At 42.3% G+C, this 22632-nt stretch overlaps 1 protein-coding gene across 1 annotated transcript in view; it reads left to right on the top strand.

The window, feature by feature from the left end:
• Positions 1-22632, top strand: part of MYH10 (myosin heavy chain 10) — a gene marked incomplete in the record, with an annotated part of 607379 nt that overhangs the window by 447815 nt on the left and 136932 nt on the right. Inside the window, 6 exon segments of the mRNA XM_053709890.1 lie at positions 5826-5940; positions 8039-8232; positions 8318-8439; positions 21477-21546; positions 21628-21788; positions 22290-22398. Of these exon segments, the coding sequence (XP_053565865.1) occupies positions 5826-5940; positions 8039-8232; positions 8318-8439; positions 21477-21546; positions 21628-21788; positions 22290-22398 (771 nt within the window).

Genomic DNA, 22632 nt, shown 5'->3' with positions numbered 1-22632 from the left:
CTTGTCTTCTAATATTCCAGCAGCGCGTGTCACCTGTGTAAGCTTGCAGCTGCCTTTTCACTGTTCTTGCAACTACAAACTATTATGTAAGCTCAGACCAGCAACACCTCTTGTATCGTGCCTTCTAGATTGTACGCTTTTCAAAGCAGGGCTGCTCTTTCCCTTTATGAAATTACACTTTAAACTCTCTAATTTGCCTAATCTAGTGAATTTATTATTTTGCAAGCCTGGCCTAGGATTGTTCATGCTACACCCCTGGACTTTAAGTCTTTCTTTCAATAACAATTACAATTAGCGCTGCGGAATCTGTTGGCTCTCTACAAATAACCGATAATAATAATAACAATTACACATTGGATGTCACAGGATATTTCTGTTGTTCATATGAAGGAACAACATTTACACATGTTGAAATTTGTTCACCTGATGATAAAATGTGAAATAAAGCTGCTTAAACTGAGACCATTACAGCAGCTACCTATAAATACTCATTGTCTGATAGGTACATTTTTTTGTAATGCTCCGTTCATTAGATGATGGGTAAAATACCAATAAATTAACTAATGATTGTGAACATGAATGTCATACCCAGTGCTGCTGTATAGAGCTTTCACGTCACATTTTCCAGGCAATAAAATGGGGTCTTTTCACATAGTTTTTAATGCCTTGATTTGACAACATTTCACTATCAGTGGTACGGTTATTTCTTCTTTTCTCATGACTTTTATCTAGCAATTAGTTTTGTCTGCCCAATTTATCTGGGAAGTTTATTTTGGTGAAATTAGATCTAATGGGGAATCAGGAAAATTTTTGTTGTTTTAAAGAGATGGAAAATTGGTGATAAAAGTAAACTGGAAAGTTGTTTAAAATTACATGCCCTATTTGAATCATGAAAGTTTTTTTTTTCTTTTGCAAAATGTACCGAGTCCACGGTTTCATCCTTACTTGTGGGATATTATCCTTCCCTACAGGAAGTGGCAAAGAGAGCACCCACAGCAGAGCTGTCTATATAGCTCCCCCCTTAACTCCACCCCCCAGTCATTCTCTTTGCCGGCTCTAAGCAGGAAGGGTAAAGTGAAAGAGGGGATAAACAAAATAATTTTCATTCCTTTCGAAACTTCAAAGGTGGTCCCGCTTCCTCTTCCCCTGCTGAAAGGCAAGAGGGGAACTTTCCTCAATCCAAGTCAGTCTACAGACCTAACCAGGCTTGGAACAAAGGTAAACAGGCCAAGAAGCCTGCTGCTGCCACCAAGACAGCATGAAGGGGTAGCCCCCGATCCGGGAGCGCATCTAGTAGGGGACAGACTTTCTCTCTTTTCTCAGGCTTGGGCAAGAGATGTTCAGGACTCCTGGTCTTTAGAAATCGTAACCTTGGGATACCTTCTAGACTTTAAGGATTCTCCTCCAAAGGGGAGATTTCATCTTTCTCAATTGTCTGCAAACCAGACAAAAAGAGAGGCGTTCTTAGGCTGTGTAGAAGACCTACATACCATGGGAGTGATCCGCCCTGTTCTGAAAGCAGGGCAAGGGTTTTACTCCAATCTTTTTGTGGTTCCCAAAAAGGAGGGAACCTTCAGACCAATCTTAGATCTCAAGATCCTAAGCCAATTCCTCAGAGTCCCATCCTTCAAGATGAAGACCATTCGGACTATTTTACCAATGATCCAGGAGGGTCAATATATGACCACCGTGGACTTAAAGGATGCATATCTACACATCCCTATTCACAGAGATCATCACCAGTTCCTCAGGTTCGCCTTTCTGGACAGGCATTACCAGTTTTTGTGGCTCTTCCCTTCGGGTTGGCCACGGCTCCAAGAATTTTCACAAAGGTGCTAGGGTCCCTTCTGGCGGTCCTAAGGCCGCAGGGCATAGCAGTGGCGCCTTATCTAGACGATATCTTAATTCAAGCGTCGACTTTCCAACTAGCCAAGTCTCACACGGACATCGTGTTGGCCTTTCTAAGATCTCATGGGTGGAAGGTGAACGTAAAACGGAGGTCAGGAAATCAAAAATTTTAGCCACCTGCCGAGCTCTTCATTCCATTCCTCGGCTGTCAGTGGTTCAGTGTATGGAGGTAATCGGACTAATGGTAGCGGCAATTGACATAGTTCCGTTTGCTCGCTTACATCTCAGACCACTGCAACTATGCATGCTCAGACAGTGGAATGGGGATTATGCAGATTTATCTCCTCCGATAAATCTGGATCAGGAGACCAGAGATTCTCTTCTTTGGTGGTTGTCACAGGATCACCTGTCCCAGGGAATGTGTTTCCGCAGGCCAGCGTGGGTTATAGTGACGACAGACGCCAGCCTTCTGGGCTGGGGTGCAGTCTGGAATTCCCTGAAAGCACAGGGTTTGTGGACTCAGGAGGAGGCCCTCCTACTGATAAATATTCTAGAACTGAGAGCGATATTCAATGCTCTTCAGGCGTGGCCTCAGCTGTCTTCGGCCAGATTAATCATATTTCAGTCGGACAACATCACGACTGTGGCTTACATCAATCATCAGGGGGGAACAAGGAGTTCCCTAGCGATGATAGAAGTTTCCAGAATAATCCGATGGGCAGAAACTCACTCTTGCCATCTATCAGCAATCTATATCCCAGGGGTAGAGAACTGGGAGGTGGATTTTCTAAGTCGTCAGACTTTTCATCCGGGGGAGTGGGAACTCCATCCGGAGGTGTTTGCTCAACTGATTCAGCTATGGGGCACACCAGAATTGGATCTGATGGCGTCTCGTCAGAACGCCAAACTTCCTTGTTACGGGTCCAGGTCAAGGGATCCTCAGGCAATACTGATAGATGCTCTAGCAGTACCCTGGTCGTTCAACCTGGCTTATGTGTTTCCACCATTCCTTCTCCTTCTGCGTCTGATTGCCAGAATCAAACAGGAGAGAGCTTCAGTGATTTTGATAGCACCTGTGTGACCACGCAGGACTTGGTATGCAGACCTGGTGGACATGTCTTCTCTTCCACCATGGACTCTACCGCTGAGACAGGACCTTTTGATTCAAGGTCCGTTCAAGCATCCAAATCTAATTTCTCTGCGGCTGAGTCGGTCATAGATACCTTGATTCAGGCTCGAAAGCCTGTGACCAGGAAAATCTATCATAAGATATGGCGTAAATATCTTTATTGGTGCGAATCCAAAGGTTACTCATGGAGTAAGATCAGGATTCCTAGGATTTTGTCCTTTCTCCAAGAAGGATTGGAATAGGGATTGTCGGCTAGTTCCTTAAAAGGACAGATATCTGCTTTGTCTATTCTATTGCACAAGCGTCTGGCAGATGTCCCAGACGTTCTGTCAGGCTTTAGTTAGAATCAAGCCTGTGTTTAAACCTGTTGCTCCGCCATGGAGTTTGAATTTAAAGTTCTTCAAGGGGTTCCGTTTGAACCCATGCATTCCATAGATATTAAGCTTCTATCTTGGAAAGTTCTGTTTCTAGTTGCTATCTCTTCAGCTCGAAGAGTTTCTGAACTATCTGCATTACAATGCGACTCGCCTTATCTTTTTTTCCATGCTGATAAGGTGGTTTTGCGTACCAAACCTGGATTCCTTCCTAAGGTTGTTACTAACAGGAATATCAATCAGGAAATTGTTGTTCCTTCTCTGTGTCCTAATCCTTCTTCTAAGAAGGAACGTCTGTTGCACAACTTGGACGTGGTTCGTGCTTTGAAGTTTTTTTTGCAAGCAACCAAAGATCTCCGTCAAACTTCTTCTTTGTTGTCTATTCTGGAAAGCGTAGAGGTCAAAAGGCTACGGCTACCTCTCTTTCCTTTTGGCTGAAAAGCATCATCCATTTGGCATATGAGACTGCTGGACAGCAGCCTCCCGAAAGGGTTACAGCTCACTCTACTAGAGCGGTGGCTTCCACATGGGCTTTTAGAAATGATGCTTCTGTTGAACAAATTTGTAAGGCTGCGACTTGGTCTTCGCTTCATACCTTTTCCAAATTTTACAAATTTGATACTTTTGCTTCGGTGGCTATTTTTGGGAGAGAGGTTTTGCAAGCAGTGGTGCCTTCCGTTTAGGTTCCTGTCTTGTCCCTCCCTTCATACGTGTCCTGTAGCTTTGGTATTTGTATCCCACAAGTAAGGATGAAACCGTGGACTCGGTACATCTTGCAAAATAAAACAAAATTTATTTTGCGATGTACCGAGTCCACGGCCCGCCCTGTCTATTCAAGACAGATAGTATTTTTTTATTGAAAATTTCAGTCACCTCTGCACCTTTATAGTTTCTCCTTTTTCTTCCTAAGCCTTCGGTCGAATGACTGGGGGGTGGAGTTAAGGGGGGAGCTATATAGACAGCTCTGCTGTGGGTGCTCTCTTTGCCACTTCCTGTAGGGAAGGATAATATCCCACAAGTAAGGATGAAACCGTGGACTCGGTACATCGCAAAAGAAAGAAATTTATCAGGTAAGCATAAATTTTGTTTTTTGTTTTGGACTTGACTGTCCCGTTAAGCCTTATATTTTCTTGATTAATTTTCTTTTACAGCATTCAACACATTTCTCCTATTATAACAGTATAGTTTATCATTTTTAGTTATATGTACGGCACATACAGGAAAGCTGTTGTGTTTAAAGGTGGTGTCACATGTCTGTGCAAGTTGGTGGTAGAGCGGTCAGTGAATACTGTTGTAGAAATGGACTAGCTAAAGGAAACCATTAAAGGAAGACTTTATTTCTTGTCTTCTTTTCTTTTTCTCAGTGGCAATAATTAGTCTTATGCTAAAAAGTATTTTTGTTCAGTTTGGAAGTTTTCCTTTAGTCTATTCAATGGTGATTTTCTTTACTATCCTTTTAACCATCTTATAAAGCCAAAATGAAATGTTCATGATACAGATAGAGCACGACATTTTAAACAACTTTTCAATTTTATATCTGTTATCAAACTTGAAATCTAGGTAGGCTGATGGGAGCTTAGGAGCGTGCACTTGTCTATGGCAGCAGTGTTTGAAACTTTGTATAACATTGCTGTAAACATTGTTGTAGACACGTGCACTCACCTAGGATTACTTTTTTAACAAACGATACCCGAGAATTAAGCTAAGTTGCTAATAGAAGTAAATTGAAAAGTTGTTTATAAAGTTCTATTCAATCCATTAAAGTTTAGTTTTGAGTTAAGTGTCCCTTTTATGAGTTTTCATGTTTGTTTTTCTGCAACATACTGCTTTAGTTTAGTTTGTGGTTTACACAGAATAGATGTATTCTGATGCTCAGTAACCAAGGCCATAAGTTAAGTACATAAAGAAGTCGGTCCTTGCCATAGAGCACACTGGCTACTAGGTTTTATTCAGCAGGAGTAACATTAAAGGGACAGTATACACCAATTTTCATATAACTGCATTTAATAGACACGACTATAAAGAATAAGATGCACAGATACTGATGTAAAAATCCAATATAAAACTGTTTAACAACTTGCTTAGAAGCTCTGTTTGCTTGACAGATATTTTACCTAATATCTAGACTAAATATTCCCTGATATCCACTAACCAACATACAGTTTACTATACCCTAACATATAAATACTCTTTAAATTAATCCTGTTGTAGTTTTTTGTAGACTTGTGCATTTGGTAGTTTCGTTCACTGGCCAATGCGGAAGAAGCTGACCGTTCACAGCATTCGGCTCTTTTCAGATTTGTGCAAATCCAAAAAGAGCTGAATGCCGCAAGTGGTCGCCGCCTTACACGATCTGCAGTGAATGAAACAAATGAATGCACGTTAATGTGTGTGTTCTGTAGAAGGTATATACCAATATATCTGCAGCAGGCAATGTATAGATAATAGATCATTGTCCGTCTTCTCTCCTGCAGGTGGATTATAAAGCAGACGAGTGGCTCATGAAGAACATGGACCCACTAAATGACAACGTGGCAACCCTGCTTCATCAGTCCTCAGACAAGTTTATTGCAGAACTATGGAAAGATGGTATGCAAACAAAACATGTTAAAGGGACATAAAACCCACATTTTTTTCCTTTCATGATTCAGATAGAACATACAATTTAAAACAACTTTTCAATTTACTTCTATTATCAAATGGTCTTTGTTTTCTTGTTATCCTTTGTTGAAAAGCAGGGCGTTCAGGAGTGTGCACGTGTCTGCAGCACTATGGCAGCAGATTTGCAACAACAGCGTTTGATGGTAGCACTATTTCCTGTCATGTAGTGCCCCAGACTAGATATCTCTTTAACAAAGAATAACATGAGAATGAAGCATATGATAATAGAAGTAAAAACGTTTTAAAAATTGTATTTTCTATCTGAATCATGAAAGAAACATTTTGGGGTTTCATGTCCCTTTAATGTCATTCAACAATTGTCTTCTCACTTTCTGAGACTGCTAGAATGTTAAATTATGGAATCACACTGATTTTCCTGGTATTTTATTGTGGCAGCACATGAAGCGTGAGTTTTAGACCATTGGGTTAATAAGCCATTCACTTTATGTAACCTTCACTCTCCCTCCTTTTATTTATTTATTAAAGGGAAACTAAACCCAAGCTTTTTCTTTCATGATTCAGATAGAGCAGGCAATTTTTAGCAACTTTCTAATTTACTCTTATCAATTTTTCTTCACTTTCTATCTTTATTTGAAAATCAGGAATCTAAGCTTAGGAGCCGGTCCATTTTTGGTTTAGCACTTGGGTAGCGCTTGCTGATTGGTGGCTAAATGTATCATGTGACAGCCTTCAGCCAATCACAATTGACCTAAGTGTCCCTTTAAACACTGTATGACTAAAACAATAATTCAGTATGGGAACAGATGAAACAGCATGTTGAGGGACGTACATGTAGAATGAGATGGGAAAGGATTGGGGAAAAGTAAAAGAGGAGATTTGAGATGAGTAAAGAAAAAAGTTTGGGAACATTTATAGATAAGTGTGAAGCAGATACAGGAGACTGTTGATGAGAGAAAAGTGAGATTATACCAGATAAAATATTTGGTGGATATGGGCAGTCAGACATGTAGATATATTGTGAATGGATTATGGAAATGCTGATTTCATTATTTGAATCAGCATGGGGAGAAATGCACACTTTATAGACAGAGATGCAGCAGACTAACTACTACTAGGGAATTACCTGCATTAAATCCAGCGTATACAAGTATGAATTCTGAAGGACATGGGCCGATTAACCATAGATTACATTAGGTCATAGTGGCCATCAGTAGTTTTTGTCTAATGAGATCTGAATGGTATTAGAAGATAATCTCAACTGTTAATTAATGGAGCTCGGGTAGCACCATTTGAGACGTGCTTGGTAATTAATGATGCCCAGTTAAATGGGCGGAAGAATGTCCAGCTGTGTATTAAAAACAAATAGGTTTGAGTAGATTTTGTAATCAGCATTGTTAATACAAGAAAAAAAGAACAGATCCCTTTCTCAATTTAGGGAATATGATGAAAACTGTAGTAAAAAGTAATTAATGTTGCTTTAGAAGTGTATTTTGTGTTTTATTTGTTAGATACCAAATTGCTATAGAAGTATTCACAGTGCTACGAATTATACACTGGTGGTAAGAGAATACTTGTCACTGAGTTTAGCATTCCCATCTGCCTGTGTGTATATATCCAGTTGAAAGAGGAGATGTTTGCAGAATGGGTTTTTTTTTCTCTTAGTATCTAATCTCCTTTGTTAAAGTTAAATGGTTTTGGAAATTCATTTAATCTATACCACCCACTTACTCTACACAACTTTTAAATAAGAACATCGTAATGTGTTGCTGGTCCCATTAATATATAAAAATTAGGCATGAGCATAAATTCGTATTCGTTACAGAAACAACTGCAGAATATTTCCAGAGGCAGCAGCATTCGGCTATTTTCAGTGCCAGATTTATTAGTGTAAAATTGCAACACACAAATATAGCTATTTTTTCAGCACCAAAAATAGCCAAATGTTTGCTGTATGCAGCAGTATTCAGTATTCGTCTCTAGTAAATGCATTTTGCTCATCTCTTCCTCCTACTATTGGTAAATAAGGAAAGCATTAACTTCTTCACCAACTTATCCCCCCCCCCAGTGGACCGCATTGTTGGCCTCGACCAGGTAGCTGGAATGGCAGAGACAGCATTTGGATCTGCGTACAAAACCAAAAAGGGAATGTTCCGCACAGTGGGGCAACTATACAAGGAATCACTGACCAAACTAATGGCCACGCTGAGGAATACCAACCCTAACTTTGTTCGTTGCATCATCCCCAACCACGAAAAGAGGGTATGTCTTGTAACTATGATTAATGAGCTAAGGAAATAGTTGTCAGTGTTAATAGTTAACTATCTGTTTATTGCCTTTATCTTAGGCGGGTAAACTGGACCCTCATTTAGTTCTTGACCAGCTGAGATGTAATGGGGTCTTGGAAGGCATCCGAATCTGCAGACAGGGATTTCCCAATCGTATTGTCTTTCAGGAATTTCGCCAACGGTAGGGTATAATTAAGCAGTTATAAATGTACCCTTACTGATTTTTTTTTTCTTCTGGTAAATGTAAGTCTTCAAATTCTAAAGTACAGTATTATTGAAGTAACCTTTTCCCACCAGTTAGCATAAAGTTATACTGAGTCTAACAATAATGAATATTCTTTATTGAATCTGCTCCTTACTGAACACTATTTCTTTTTAAAGACACAATGAGTCCACGGATTTCATCCCTACTTGTGGGATTTCACCTCCTGGTCAGCAGGAGGCGGCAAAGAGCACCACAGCAGAGTTGCTATATGTAGCTCCTCCCTTCCCTCCCACTCCAGTCATTCTCTTTGCCTGCGTTCGTGTAGGAAGAGGTAAAGTGAGGTGTTAGAAATAGATTCTTCAATCAAGAGTTTTTTGTTTTTAAAGTGGTGCCAGAGTGTTTTGCTTTGTCTAGGGTGTAGCCGTAGTCCATATCAGTCTCTTCAGTAGAGCTCTTGGTGGCTTTAAAGCAATGGGAACTGGTGGAACATAATTCTCACTGCGCCTCCCATACATTTCTGCTGCCCTTATTCTGATGGCCTAAGCAAGTCTAACTCAGGCTCTATCACTTTCCACAGGGCTATGGGAGGGAGAGGACCTCTTACACCTGCTGGACTGTCCTGCTGTCGGGCAGCATTAAGGTAAGTGCAAACTTTTTATTCTGGGAAGGATCAAAAACTCAGAGGAGAGTGAGCACTTTATTTTAAGTAACACATAAGGCTCAGCAATATGGGGCTAATTGTGATTGTGACATTATGCTCTCTAAGTATAGAGGGTTGTTTGGACAGCTTTAATGTACAGGCACTGGGGCTGGGAGTTAAGCTAGGTTTTTTCTTTAACATAGTTTTTTAATGTTCTGAGTGATGCCGGTCGGGTTGTGTTCTTTCTCTTGTTAAGTGTATCCAGTCCACGGATCATCCATTACTTATGGAATATATTCTCCTTCCCAACAGGAAGCTGCAAGAGTCCACCCACAGCAAAGCTGCTATATAGCTCCTCCCCTAACTGCCATATTCAGTCATTCTCTTGCAAGCCTCAACATAGATAGGAGGTCGTGAGAGTCTGTGGTGCTTTCTACTTAGTTTATTCTTCAATCAAAAGTTTGTTATTTTTAAATGGCACCGGAGTGTGCTGTTTATCTCAGGCAGTATTTGGAAGAAGAATCTGCCTGCGTTTTTCTATGATCTTAGCAGACGTAACTAAGATCCATTTGCTGTTCTCACACATTCTGAGGAGTGAGGTACTTCAGAGGGGGAATGGCGTGCAGGTTTTCCTGCAGATAAGGTATGTGCAGTAAAATATTTTTCTAGGAATGGAATTGACTAAGAAAATACTGCTGATACCGAAGTAATGTAAGTAAAGCCTTAAATGCAGCGATAGCGACTGGTATCAGGCTTATTAATAGAGATACATACTCTTGTAAAAATGTGTTTTAAAACGTTTGCTGGCATGTTTAATCGTTTTTTAACGTACATTGGTGATAACACTGTAATGTTGGTATAGCCTTAAATGCAGTAAAAGCGACTGGTATCAGGCTTATTAATAGAGATACATACTCTTGTAAAAATGTGTTTTAAAACGTTTGCTGGCATGTTTAATCGTTTTTTAACATATGTTTGGTGATAAAACTTATTGGGGCCTAAGTTTTTTCCACATGGCTGGCTTAAATTTTGCATAGAAACAGTTAACTGAAGCTTCCCACTGTTGGCTGTGGCAGTTTGTTGTGTCTGTTTTTAAAAATGTCTGTCGTTTTTTTTTGTTTTTTTTTTATCTGTTTTTTGCATTAAGGGGTTAATCATCCATTTGCAAGTGGGTGCAATGCTCTGTTACCTTATTACATGTACTGTAAAAATTTCGATTGTTTTACTGCCTTTTTTTTTTTCACTGTTTTTCAAATTTTGACAAAATTTGTTTCTCTTAAGGGCACAGTAACGTTTTATATATTTGCTTGTTAACTTGATTTAAAGTGTTTTCCAAGCTTACTAGTCTCATTATTAGTCTGTTCTAACATGTCTAACATAGAGGAAGCTCTGTGTTCATTATGTTTTAAAGCCATGGTGGAACCCCATCTTAGAATGTGTACCAGATGTACTGATTTCATGTTAAACAATAAAGATCATTTTTTGTCTTTAAAAACATTATCACCAGAGGATTCTGTCGTGAGGGTAGTTATGCCGACTAACTCTCCCCACGTGTCAGACCTTTTGACTCCCGCTTTAGGGACTCACGCTCAAATGGCGCCAAGTACATCAAGGGCACCCATAGCGTTTCTTTTACCAGGGGATTCTGTCGAGGGGAAAGTTATGCCGACTAACTCTCCCCACGTTTCAGACCCTTTGACTCCCGCTTCAGGGACTCACGCTCAAATGGCGCCAAGTACATCAAGGGCGCCCATAGCGTTTATTTTACAAGACATGGCAAAGGTGGTGAATAATATTCTGGCAGCAGTATTAGTCAGACTACCTGAAATTAAAGGAAAGCAGTTAGCTCTGGGGGTAGATACAGAGCATACAGACGCTTTAAGAACCATGTATGATACTACCTCACAATATGCTTAGTCTGTGGGTGATTTTTTTTGACTCAGGGAAGATGATTTAACCTGATTCTGATATTTCTACATTTAAAATTTATGCTTGAGAACCTCCACTTGTTGCTCAGGGAGGCTTTGGCTGCTCTGAATGAATGTGTACAATCGCAGGGCCAGAGAAATTGTGTAGACTGGATAAATAATATGCAGTGCCGGTGTGTACTGATGTTTTTCCAATACCTAAAGAGGTTTACTAAATTTTTTTTTTTTAATAAGGAATGGGATAGACCAGGTGTGCCGTTCTCTTCCCCTCCTATTTTTTAGAAGAATGTTTTCTAATAGTTACCACCACACAGGACTTCTGGCAGACAGTTCCTAAGGTGGAGAGAAGAGTTTCTACTCTAGCTAAGCGTACCACTACCTCTGACGAGGACAGTTGTGCTTTTTAGATCCAATGGATAAAAAATGTTTATTCAACAGGGTTTTATCCTGCAGCCCCTTGCATACATTGCTTCTGTCACTGCTGCTGCGGCGTTCTGGGTTGAGTCTCTTGATGAGGCTTTACAGTTAAGCGACTCCATTGGATGAATATATTTGACAAGCTTATGCTAGCCAATTCCTTTGTTTTCTGATGCCTTGTTCATTTGACTAGACTAACGGCTAAGAATTCTGTTTTTTACTATACTGGCGCGCAGAGCGCTATGGCTTATATCATGGTCAGCTGTCGTGACTTTAATAAATAAGCTACTTAACTTCCCTTCAAGGGGCAGACCCTATTCGGGCCTGGTTTGAAGGAGATTATTGCTTATATCACTGGAGGAAAAGGTCATGCCCTTCCTCAGGATAGGTCCAAATCAAGGGCCAAAAAAAAAAAAAAAAAAAAAAAGTCTAATTTTCGTGCCTTTTTAAAAACTTCAGGGCAGGTGTGGCATCCTCTAAGGCAAAACAAGAGGGAATTTTTGCTCAGTCCAAGGCGGTCTGGAGACAATCGGACCTGGAACAAAGATAAGCAGGCCAAGGAGCCTGCTGCTGCCTCTAAGACAGCATGTAGAACGGCTCCCTATCCGGTAACGGATCCTATAGGGGGCAGACTTTCATTCTTCGCCCAGGCGTGGGCAAGAGATGCCCAGGATCCCTAGGCATTGGAATTTATATCCCAGAGATATCTTCTGGATTTCAAAGATTCCCCCCCAAAAAAGGGGAGATTTCGCCTTTCACAATTATCTGCAAACCAGATAAAGAAGGAGGCATTCTTACATTGTGTACGAGATCCATCCAGTTCCAAGAGAGGAACAGGGACAGAGTTTTTACTCAAATCTGTTTGTGGTTCCCAAGGAGAGGGAACCTTCAGACCTATTTTGGATCTAAAGATCTTAAATAAATTCCTCAGAATTCCGTCATTTAAGATGGAAACTATTCGTACCATCTTAACTATGATCCAGGAGAGTCAATAGAGGACTACAATGGATTTGAAGGATGCTTATCCTCACATTGTGATGCATAAAGATCACCATCGTTTTTCAGGTTTGCCTTTCTAGACAGGCATTACCAGTTTGTAGCTCTTTCCTTTGGGATATCTACAGCCCCAAGAATCTTTATGGAGGTTCTGGGGTCGCTTTGGCGGTCCTTAGACCGCGGGGCATAGAAGTGGCCCCTTATTTAGACGACATCCTGATACAGGCGTCAAACATCCAAATTGCCCAGTCTCATATGGACGTAGTACTGGCATTTCTGAGATCACATGGGTGGAAAGTGAACAAGGAAAGAGTTCTCTATCCCCAATCTCAAGGGTTTCCCTCCTAGGGACTCTGATAGATTCTGTAGAAATGAAAATTTACCTGACGGAGTCCAGGTTGTCAAAGTTTCTAAATTTCTGCCGTGTTTTTTCATCCCATCCGCGCCCTTCGGTGGCTCAGTACATGAATGAAATCGGCTTAATTGTAGCGGCAAGGGACATAGTACCGTTTGCACGTCTACATTTCAGACCGCTGCAACTATGCATGCTCAGTCAGAGGAACGGGGATTACACAGATTTGTCCCCCTGTTAAACCTGGACCAAGAGACCAGAGATTCTCTTCTCTGGTGACTATGTCGGGTCCATCTGTCCAAGGGTATGACCTTCCGCAGGTCAGATGGGACAATTGTTACAATAGATGCCAGCCTTTTAGGTTGGGATGCAGTCTGGAACTCCCTGAAGGCTCAGGGATAGTGGACTTAGGAGGAGACCCTCCTTCTAATAAATATTCTGGAACTGGGATTGTAGCGGCAAGGGACATAGTACCGTTTGCACGTCTACATTTCAGACCGCTGCAACTATGCATGCTCAGTCAGAGGAACGGGGATTACACAGATTTGTCCCCCTGTTAAACCTGGACCAAGAGACCAGAGATTCTCTTCTCTGGTGACTATGTCGGGTCCATCTGTCCAAGGGTATGACCTTCCGCAGGTCAGATGGGACAATTGTTACAATAGATGCCAGCCTTTTAGGTTGGGATGCAGTCTGGAACTCCCTGAAGGCTCAGGGATAGTGGACTTAGGAGGAGACCCTCCTTCTAATAAATATTCTGGAACTGGGAGTGATATTCCATGCTCTTCAGACTTGGCCTCAGTTAGCAACTCTGAGGTACATCATACTCAGTCGGACAATATACACGACTGTGGCTTACATCAGCCATCAAGGGGGAACAGAAGTTCCCTAGCGATGTTAGAAGTCTTACAATAATTCACTGGACAGAGACTCACTCTTGTCTATCAGCTATCCATATCCCAGGTGTTGAGAACTGGGAGGTGGATTTTCTAAGTCGTCAGACTTTTCTTCCGGGGGAGTGGGATTTCCTCCGGAGGTCAAGACCAAGCAGGAGAGGGCTTTGGTGTTTTTGAAAGCGCCTGCGTAGCCACGCAGGACCTGGTATGCAGATCTGGTGGACATGTCATCCTTTCCATCACGGTCTCTGCTTCTGAGACAGGTCCCTCTACCTCAGGGTCCTTTCAACCATTTAAATAGAATCAATCTGAGATGGACTGCCTGGAGACTGAACGCTTGATGTTATCAAAGCATGGCTTCTCCGAGTCAGTCATTGATACCTTAATACAGACATGAAAGCCTGTCTCTAGGAAAATTGAACATAGATATGGTGTAAATATCTGATTGTTATGAATCCAAGGGTTACTCATGGAGTAAAGTCTGGATTCCCAGGATATTATCTTTTCTCCAAGATGTTTTTGAGAAAAGGGTTGTCAGCTAATTCCTTAAAAGGGGACAGATTTTTACTCTGTCTATTTTTTTTGCACAAGCGTCTGGCAGGTATTCTAGACGTTCAGGCATTTGGTCAGGCTTTGGTTAGATCCAAGCCTGTGTTTAAAACTGTTGCTCCGCCATGGAGCTTAAACCTGATTCTTAAGGTTCTTCAAGAAGTTCCGTTTGAACCTTTTTTGTTCCATAGATATCAATCTTTATCTTGGAAAGTTCCTTTTGGGTAGCTAATTCCTCGACTCGTAGAGTCTCCAAGTTATCTGTGTTACAATGTGATTCTCCTTATCTGGTCCTTCGTACGGATAAGGTAGTCCTGCGTACCAACCTGGTTTTTTTCCTAAGGTGGTATCTAACAAGTACATCACTCAAGAGATAGTTGTTCCATGCTTGTATCCTAATCCTTCCTCAAAGAAGGAACGTCTATTACACAATATTGGACGTGGTTTGTGCTTTAAAGTTTTACTTACAAGCTACTACAGTTTTCATCAAACGTTCACCTTGTTTGTTGTCTATTCTGGACAGAGGAGAGGGTCAAAAGACTTCAGCAGCCTCTCTGTTCTTTTGGTTAAAAAGCATAATTCATTTAGCTTATGAGACTGCTGGACAGCAGCCTCCTGAAGGAATTACAGCTCATTCTACTAGAGCTGTGGTTTTCACTTGGGCTTTTTTTAAATGTGGCTTCTGTTGAACAGATTTACAAGACGGAGTCTTGGTCTGCGCTTCATACTTTTCAAATTTAACAAATTTGATACCTTGCTTCTTCGGAGGCTATTTTTGGGAGAAAGGGTTTTTTACAGGCAGTGGTAACTTCCGTTTAAGTACCTGCCTTGTCCCTCCCATCATCCGTGTACTTTAGCTTTGGTATTGGTATTCCATAAGTAATGGATGATCCGTGGACTGGATACACTTAACAAGAGAAAACATAATTTATGCTTACCTGATAAATTTATTTCTCTTGTAGTGTATCCAGTCCACGGCCCGCCCTGTCACTTTAAGGCAGGTAATTTTTTCATTTGAACTACAGTCACCACTGCACCCTATGGTTTTTCCTTTCTCTGCATGTTTTCGGTCGAATGACTGAATATGGCAGTTAGGGGAGGAGCTATATAGCAGCTTTGCTGTGGGTGGACTCTTGCAGCTTCCTGTTGGGAAGGAGAATATATTCCATAAGTAATGGATGATCCGTGGACTGGATACACTACAAGAGAAATAAATTTATCAGGTAAGCATAAATTATGTTTTTTCTTACGCCCACATGGGCGGGGCTATGTCTTTGCTGTTTTCATAACAATCTGCGCAGTTTCAGTTCCTGGTTAATCAGGAGCTGTTTTCCGGGTACACAGTGTTTTTACACAGACACCTGGGACTCGCACTAGCACCCCATGGTCTTGTGTCTCAGAGCAAGCGGTTGCATAGTGTTTTTCAAGACCTTGTCATCGGACTGTTTGGAGATCAGAGTGGTGGATCCGGGCGGCAGGTAGGCGCTTCAGCAGAGATGCTGAGGCGTAGTGGTGTCTGAGGGTTTTTATTATTACGGCTACCTGCTGTAAAAATAGGACATTTATTTTCTGCAAGGAAAATAGTTTACTTTTAAATTTTAAAGTCACAGTATTTTTTCTGTCATTTAAAATTATTTAAACTAAATTGTTCTATTTAAATTTGGTTGGTTATTGGGACACTATTTTTTTTCTACCTGCTGCAAAAATGTTTTATCTCCAAAATTTAAAGGGCCAGTAACGGTTTTATTATTTTTTGCTATCCTACTGTGCTTCAACATGGACACAGGAGCTGTACAAAATGTTTTTTTGCTCCATGTGCTTGGATGCCAATGTGGAACCACCAATTCCTTTTTGTCCCTCATGCATTGAGAGGACTTTAAAGTATAGAGAAAAGATTTTTCATGAGCAAAATATTTCTAAGGCGGATGATTCTCAGGAATCTAATGCTGAGATTCAGAGTATGTCGCAGCTTTCTCCCCAAGCGTCCCAAGATTTAACGCCCGCACAAGCAGTGCCCTGTACTTCTACTCCAGTGATTGCTGGAATTACTTTAAAAGACATAGCTACAGTTATGTCTTCCACAATTTCTGATGCGTTGTCTGCTTTCCCTGTGCTACAAGGCAAGTGTAAGAGGAAGGACAACCATGTAGTAAATGAGGTTTCTGATACTATGGTGGCAATCTCGGAGGTACCCTCTCAGGTAGCTGAGTTGGAGGGTATGGAGGTTCTATCAGAAGGTGACGTTTCAGACTCTGAAGGTTCAATACATCTCCATCTCCTATTTTCAAGAAAATGTTTCCTATAGCGGACGCTGTCAGGGAAACTTGGCAGACGGTACCTAAGGTGGAAGGAGCTATTTCCACTCTTGCTAAGCGAACTACTATTCCCATTGAGAATAGTTGTGCTTTTAAAGATCCCATGGACAAGAAGTTGGAGGGTCTACTTAAAAATATTTATGTTCACCAGGGTCTGCTATTGCAGCCGGCTGTGTGCATTGCTACGGTCACTAGTGCAGCAGCCTATTGGTTTGATGCTCTGTCTGAATCTCTCAGAACTGAAACCACTTTAGAGTAGATCCAAGATAGGATTAAAGCTCTGAAGTTGGCTAATGCCTTTTATTACAGATGCTTCTCTGCAAATTACTAAATTAGCAGTTAAGAGTTCAGGGTTTTCTATTCTAGCCCGCAGGGCTTTATGGTTAAAACCTTGGTCTGCGGATGTGTCATCCAAGTCTAAGCTTCTAGTTATTCCTTACAAAGGAAAGACCTTGTTTGGTCCTGGCCTGAAGGAGATTATTTCTGACATCACGGGAGGTAAGGGTCACCTCCTTCCTCAGGATAAGAGAAATAAAGAAATAGGACGACAAAGTAATTTTCGTTCCTTTCGTAATTTCAAGGGAAATTCTTTCTCTAACTCCTCTAAACAAGAAGGAAACTATTCGCAATCTAAGTCTACTTGGAGACCCAACCAGCCTTGCAACAAGGGTAAACAGTCCAAGAAGCCTGCTGCATGAAGGGCATGCCCCCGATCCGGGACCTGATCTGGTGGGGGCAGACTTTCTTTCTTCGTTCAGGCTTGGGTACGAGACGTTCAGGATCCCTGGGCTATAGAGATAGTGTCCCAGGGATACAAACTGGAGTTCAAGAATTTTCCTCCCAGAGGAAGATTTCTTCTTTCAAGATTATCTGCAAACCAGATAAAGAAAGAAGCATTCTTACATTGTGTAAAAGACCTCTCCTCCCTGGGAGTAATTGTTCCCGTTCCAGCACAGGAACAGGGGCAGGGGTTTTATTCAAATCTGTTTGTAGTTCCCAAAAAGAGGGAATCTTCAGACCTATATTAGATCTCAAGAGTCTAAACAAGTTTCTCAGTTTTCCTTCATTCAAGATGGAAACTATTCGGACCATTCTTCCATTGATCCAGGAGGGTCAATTTATGACGACAGTGGATTTGAAGGATGTATACCTTCATGTTCCTATCCACAGAGATCATCACAAGTTCCTAAGGTTTGCTTTTCTGGACCAGCACTTTCAGTTTGTGGCTCTTCCTTTCGGGCTGGCCACGGCACCCAGAATTTTCATAAAGGTTCTGGGGTCTTTGCTGGCAGTTCTAAGGCCACGGGACATTGCGGTGGCGCCTTATCTGGACAATATTCTGATTCAGGCGCCATCTTGTCAACAAGCAGGGTCCCATACCGACATTGTACTGTCCTTCCTGAGGACTCACGGGTGGAAAGTAAATCTGGAAAAGAGTTCTTTAATCCCGAAAGCAAGGGTGACTTTCTTGGGAACTGTAATCGATTCTATATCCATGAGGATTTTTCTGACAGAGGAATCAAATCAAAGATTCTAGATACCTGTCGAGCCCTTTAGTCCAATCCTCGGCCGTCAGTGGCCCAGTGCATGGAATTAATCGGACGGATGGTGGCGGCAATGGACATCATCCCATTTGCTCGGTTTCACCTCAGACCTCTGCAGTTAAACATGCTCAGGCTGTGGAATGGGGATTATGCAGACTTATATCCTTGAATAACCCTGGAGCAGGAGACAAGGGATTCACTTCAATGGTGGTTGTCTGTGGATCATCTATCCCAGGGAACATTCTTTCGCAGACCATCCTGGGTGATTGTGACAACAGATGCCAGCCTTCTAGGGTGGGGGGCTGTCTGGGGTCCTCTAAAAGCTCAGGGAGTGTGGACTCCGGCGGAGTCTGTTTTTCCTATAAACATTCTGGAACTGAGAGCGATCTTCAATGCTCTTCTGGCCTGGCCTCAGTTGGCTTCAGCCCAGTTCATCAGATTCCAGACAGACAACATACCGACAGTGGCCTACATCAATCATCAAGGAGGAAAGAGGAGTTCCTTAGCAATGAGGTAGCCGAGATAATCTGGTGGGTGGAGGCCCATTCTTGTCATCTGTCAGCGATCCATATCCCAGGGGTGGACAACTGGGAGGCAGACTTTCTGAGCAGGCAGACTTTTCTTCCGGGAGAGTGGGAACTCCATCCGGAGGTGTTCTCCAACCTGATTCTCAAATGGGGTCGGCCGGAGTTGGATCTCATGGCATCTCGTCAGAATGCCAAGGTTCCGAGATACGGGTCGAGGTCCAGGGATCCCCAGGCAGAACGGATAGATGCTCTGGCGGTTCCTTGTTCCTTCAACCTTGCATACCTTTTTCCTCCGTTTGCGCTTCTGCCTCGAGTCATTGCTCGAATCAAACAAGAGAGGGCATCAGTGATCCTCATTGCACCTGCGTGGCCTCGCAGGATTTGGTATGCAGATCTGGTGGACATGTCATCTCTGCCACCTCAGGCTGTGGAATGGGGATTATGCAGACTTATATCCTTGAATAACCCTGGAGCAGGAGACAAGGGATTCACTTCAATGGTGGTTGTCTGTGGATCATCTATCCCAGGGAACATTCTTTCGCAGACCATCCTGGGTGATTGTGACAACAGATGCCAGCCTTCTAGGGTGGGGGGCTGTCTGGGGTCCTCTAAAAGCTCAGGGAGTGTGGACTCCGGCGGAGTCTGTTTTTCCTATAAACATTCTGGAACTGAGAGCGATCTTCAATGCTCTTCTGGCCTGGCCTCAGTTGGCTTCAGCCCAGTTCATCAGATTCCAGACAGACAACATACCGACAGTGGCCTACATCAATCATCAAGGAGGAAAGAGGAGTTCCTTAGCAATGAGGTAGCCGAGATAATCTGGTGGGTGGAGGCCCATTCTTGTCATCTGTCAGCTATCCATATCCCAGGGGTGGACAACTGGGAGGCAGACTTTCTGAGCAGGCAGACTTTTCTTCCGGGAGAGTGGGAACTCCATCCGGAGGTGTTCTCCAACCTGATTCTCAAATGGGGTCGGCCGGAGTTGGATCTCATGGCATCTCGTCAGAATGCCAAGGTTCCGAGATACGGGTCGAGGTCCAGGGATCCCCAGGCAGAACGGATAGATGCTCTGGCGGTTCCTTGTTCCTTCAACCTTGCATACCTTTTTCCTCCGTTTGCGCTTCTGCCTCGAGTCATTGCTCGAATCAAACAAGAGAGGGCATCAGTGATCCTCATTGCACCTGCGTGGCCTCGCAGGATTTGGTATGCAGATCTGGTGGACATGTCATCTCTGCCACCTTGGAGACTTCCGTTGAGGAAGGACCTTCTTATTCAAGGGCGCTTCCTTCACCCAAATCTAGTTTCTCTGAAGCTGACTGCTTGGAGATTGAACGCTTAATCCTATCCAAGCGGGGGTTTTCTGATTCGGTCATAGAGACCATGATCCAGGCTCGTAAGCCTGTGACTAGAAAGATCTACCATAAGATATGGCGTAAATATCTTTATTGGTGTGAATCCAAGGGCTACTCATGGAGTAGAGTTAGGATTCCCAGAATTTTGTCCTTTCTCCAAGAAAGATTGGAGAAGGGTTTATCGGCAAGTTCTCTTAAGGGTCAGATCTCTGCCTTGTCTGTTTTGTTACATAAACGTCTGGCGGATGTCCCAGATGTTCAATCCTTTTGTCAGGCTTTGGTTATAATCAGGCCTGTATTTAAACCAATTACTCCTCCATGGAGTTTGAATTTAGTTCTCAAAGTTCTTCAAGGGGTTTCTGTTTGAGCCTATGCATTCCTTAGATATTAAATTGTTATCTTGGAAAGTTTTTTTTCTTGTTGCCATTTCTTCAGCTCGAAGACTGTCTGTCTGAACTTTCGACATTACACTACAATTCTCCTTACTTTATTTTTCATTCGGATAAAGTAGTTTTACGTACTAACCTAGTTTTTCTTACTAAGGTTGTTTCAAACCGGAACATTAATCAGGAAATTGTGGTTCCTTCCTTGTGCCCTAATCCTTCTTCTCCAAAGGAACGTCTTTTGCACAATTTGGACGTGGTCCGTGCTTTAAAATTTTATTTACAACCGACTAAGGACTTTCGTCAGTCGTCTTCTTTGTCGTTTTCTCTGGGAAACGTAAGGGTCAGAAAGCTACGGCTACCTCTCTTTCTTTTTGGCTGAAGAGTATCATCCGTTTTGCATATGAGACTGCTGGACAGCAGCCTCCTGAAAGAGTTGCGGCTCATTCCACTAGGGTTATTGCTTCCTCATGGGCATTCAAAAATGAAGCTTCTGTAGAACAGATTTGCAAGGCTGCAACTTGGTCTTCTCTTCACACTTTTTCTAAATTTTACAAATTTGATACTTTTGCCTCGGTCGAGGCTGTTTTTGGGAGAAAGGTTCTTCAAGCAGTGGTGCCTTCCGTTTAGGTTCCCTGTCTTGTCCCTCCCTTATCCGTGTACTCTAGCTTTGGTATTGTATCCCACAAGTAAGGATGAAATCCGTGGACTCATCGTGTCTTTATGCTTACCTGATAAATTTTCTTTTTAGACACGATGAGTCCACGGCCCGCCCTGTTCTCTGAGACAGGTTATTATTTTTTGTAAACTTCAGACACCTCTGCACCTTGGCTTTTCCTTTCTCTTCCTAACTTTGGTCGAATGACTGGAGTGGGAGGGAAGGGAGGAGCTATATATAGCAGCTCTGCTGTGGTGCTCTTTGCCTCCTCCTGCTGACCAGGAGGTGAAATCCCACAAGTAAGGATGAAATCCAATTATTTTGGTCAAAATAAAATTATTTGGTCAAAATACTCCCTATCTGTCGCTACATAGATAAAGTGCATCTTTAAAGGTTTTATCATTTATAGGAGATTTAATTTTGAGTATTTAATTCTTTTGGCATCATGTGATCTAGGTATGAGATTCTTACTCCTAATGCCATTCCAAAAGGATTCATGGATGGGAAGCAAGCATGTGAGCGAATGGTAAGCTGCAATTTTTATTCAGAGATCCTACATTGCTAGGCTTTAAAGGCAATACACAAATCAATGTTCTCTCATTCACAGATCCGAGCTCTCGAGCTGGACCCAAATCTGTACCGCATTGGTCAGAGTAAAATCTTCTTCCGTGCTGGGGTGCTGGCGCATCTAGAGGAGGAGCGGGACCTAAAGATAACCGACATTATAATCTTCTTCCAAGCAATCTGCAGGGGCTACTTAGCAAGAAAGTGAGTTAACAGGGTGTGGTCTTTACAGTGTGCAAGGTGGGAGCTTGTTTGTAGAAAAAGACAACAAGAAGTACTGCACTGAAGTGTAGCTTGCTAAGCCCTGTAAGCTTATGGAAAACTTGTGCAGATGTGGTAACAGAATAGTGTAGCTGGTTCGATTTATATTTGATGACTGTGTAAATTAGTACCTGAGTTTCAAGAGACCTCTGCTTTGCGTAATACCCCATCCACCCTTAATGGGATGCAGTTTATTGCAAAACATAAAGACTAAACTGACTCACGGGTTGTATTTGTACAGCCCTAGTCTCTATTTTGGATTTGCATGTTTACAAAAACCCTTAGCACCTTATCCCTTTAGTATTATGATTGTTCAGCACTTGCAATGTGCTTTCAAGGAAGAGCAGAGATTCCAAGATATTTTGTGGGTTTCTGTAATTGTCATCACCTTGCACCTTTGTGTTGTTACTGCATCACTGTGACATACAAGTGTATCACTCCCAGGGCCTTCACAAAGAAGCAGCAACAACTGAGTGCTATGAAAGTCATGCAGAGGAACTGTGCGGCATATCTGAAGCTGCGTCACTGGCAGTGGTGGAGACTTTTCACAAAGGTATGTTTCTCCAACATAGGTGTGTCCGGTCCACGGCGTCATCCTTACTTGTGGGATATTCTCTTCCCCAACAGGAAATGGCAAAGAGCCCAGCAAAGCTGGTCACATGATCCCTCCTAGGCTCCGCCTACCCCAGTCATTCTCTTTGCCGTTGTACAGGCAACATCTCCACGGAGATGGCTTAGAGTTTTTTAGTGTTTAACTGTAGTTTTTCATTATTCAATCAAGAGTTTG

The sequence above is a fragment of the Bombina bombina genome, chromosome 1 (genome assembly GCF_027579735.1).
Source record: "Bombina bombina isolate aBomBom1 chromosome 1, aBomBom1.pri, whole genome shotgun sequence".
Taxonomy (NCBI): domain Eukaryota; kingdom Metazoa; phylum Chordata; class Amphibia; order Anura; family Bombinatoridae; genus Bombina; species Bombina bombina.
The sequence above is the reverse complement of the archived record's forward strand: the minus strand, read 5'-3'. Positions and strand labels throughout refer to the sequence as shown.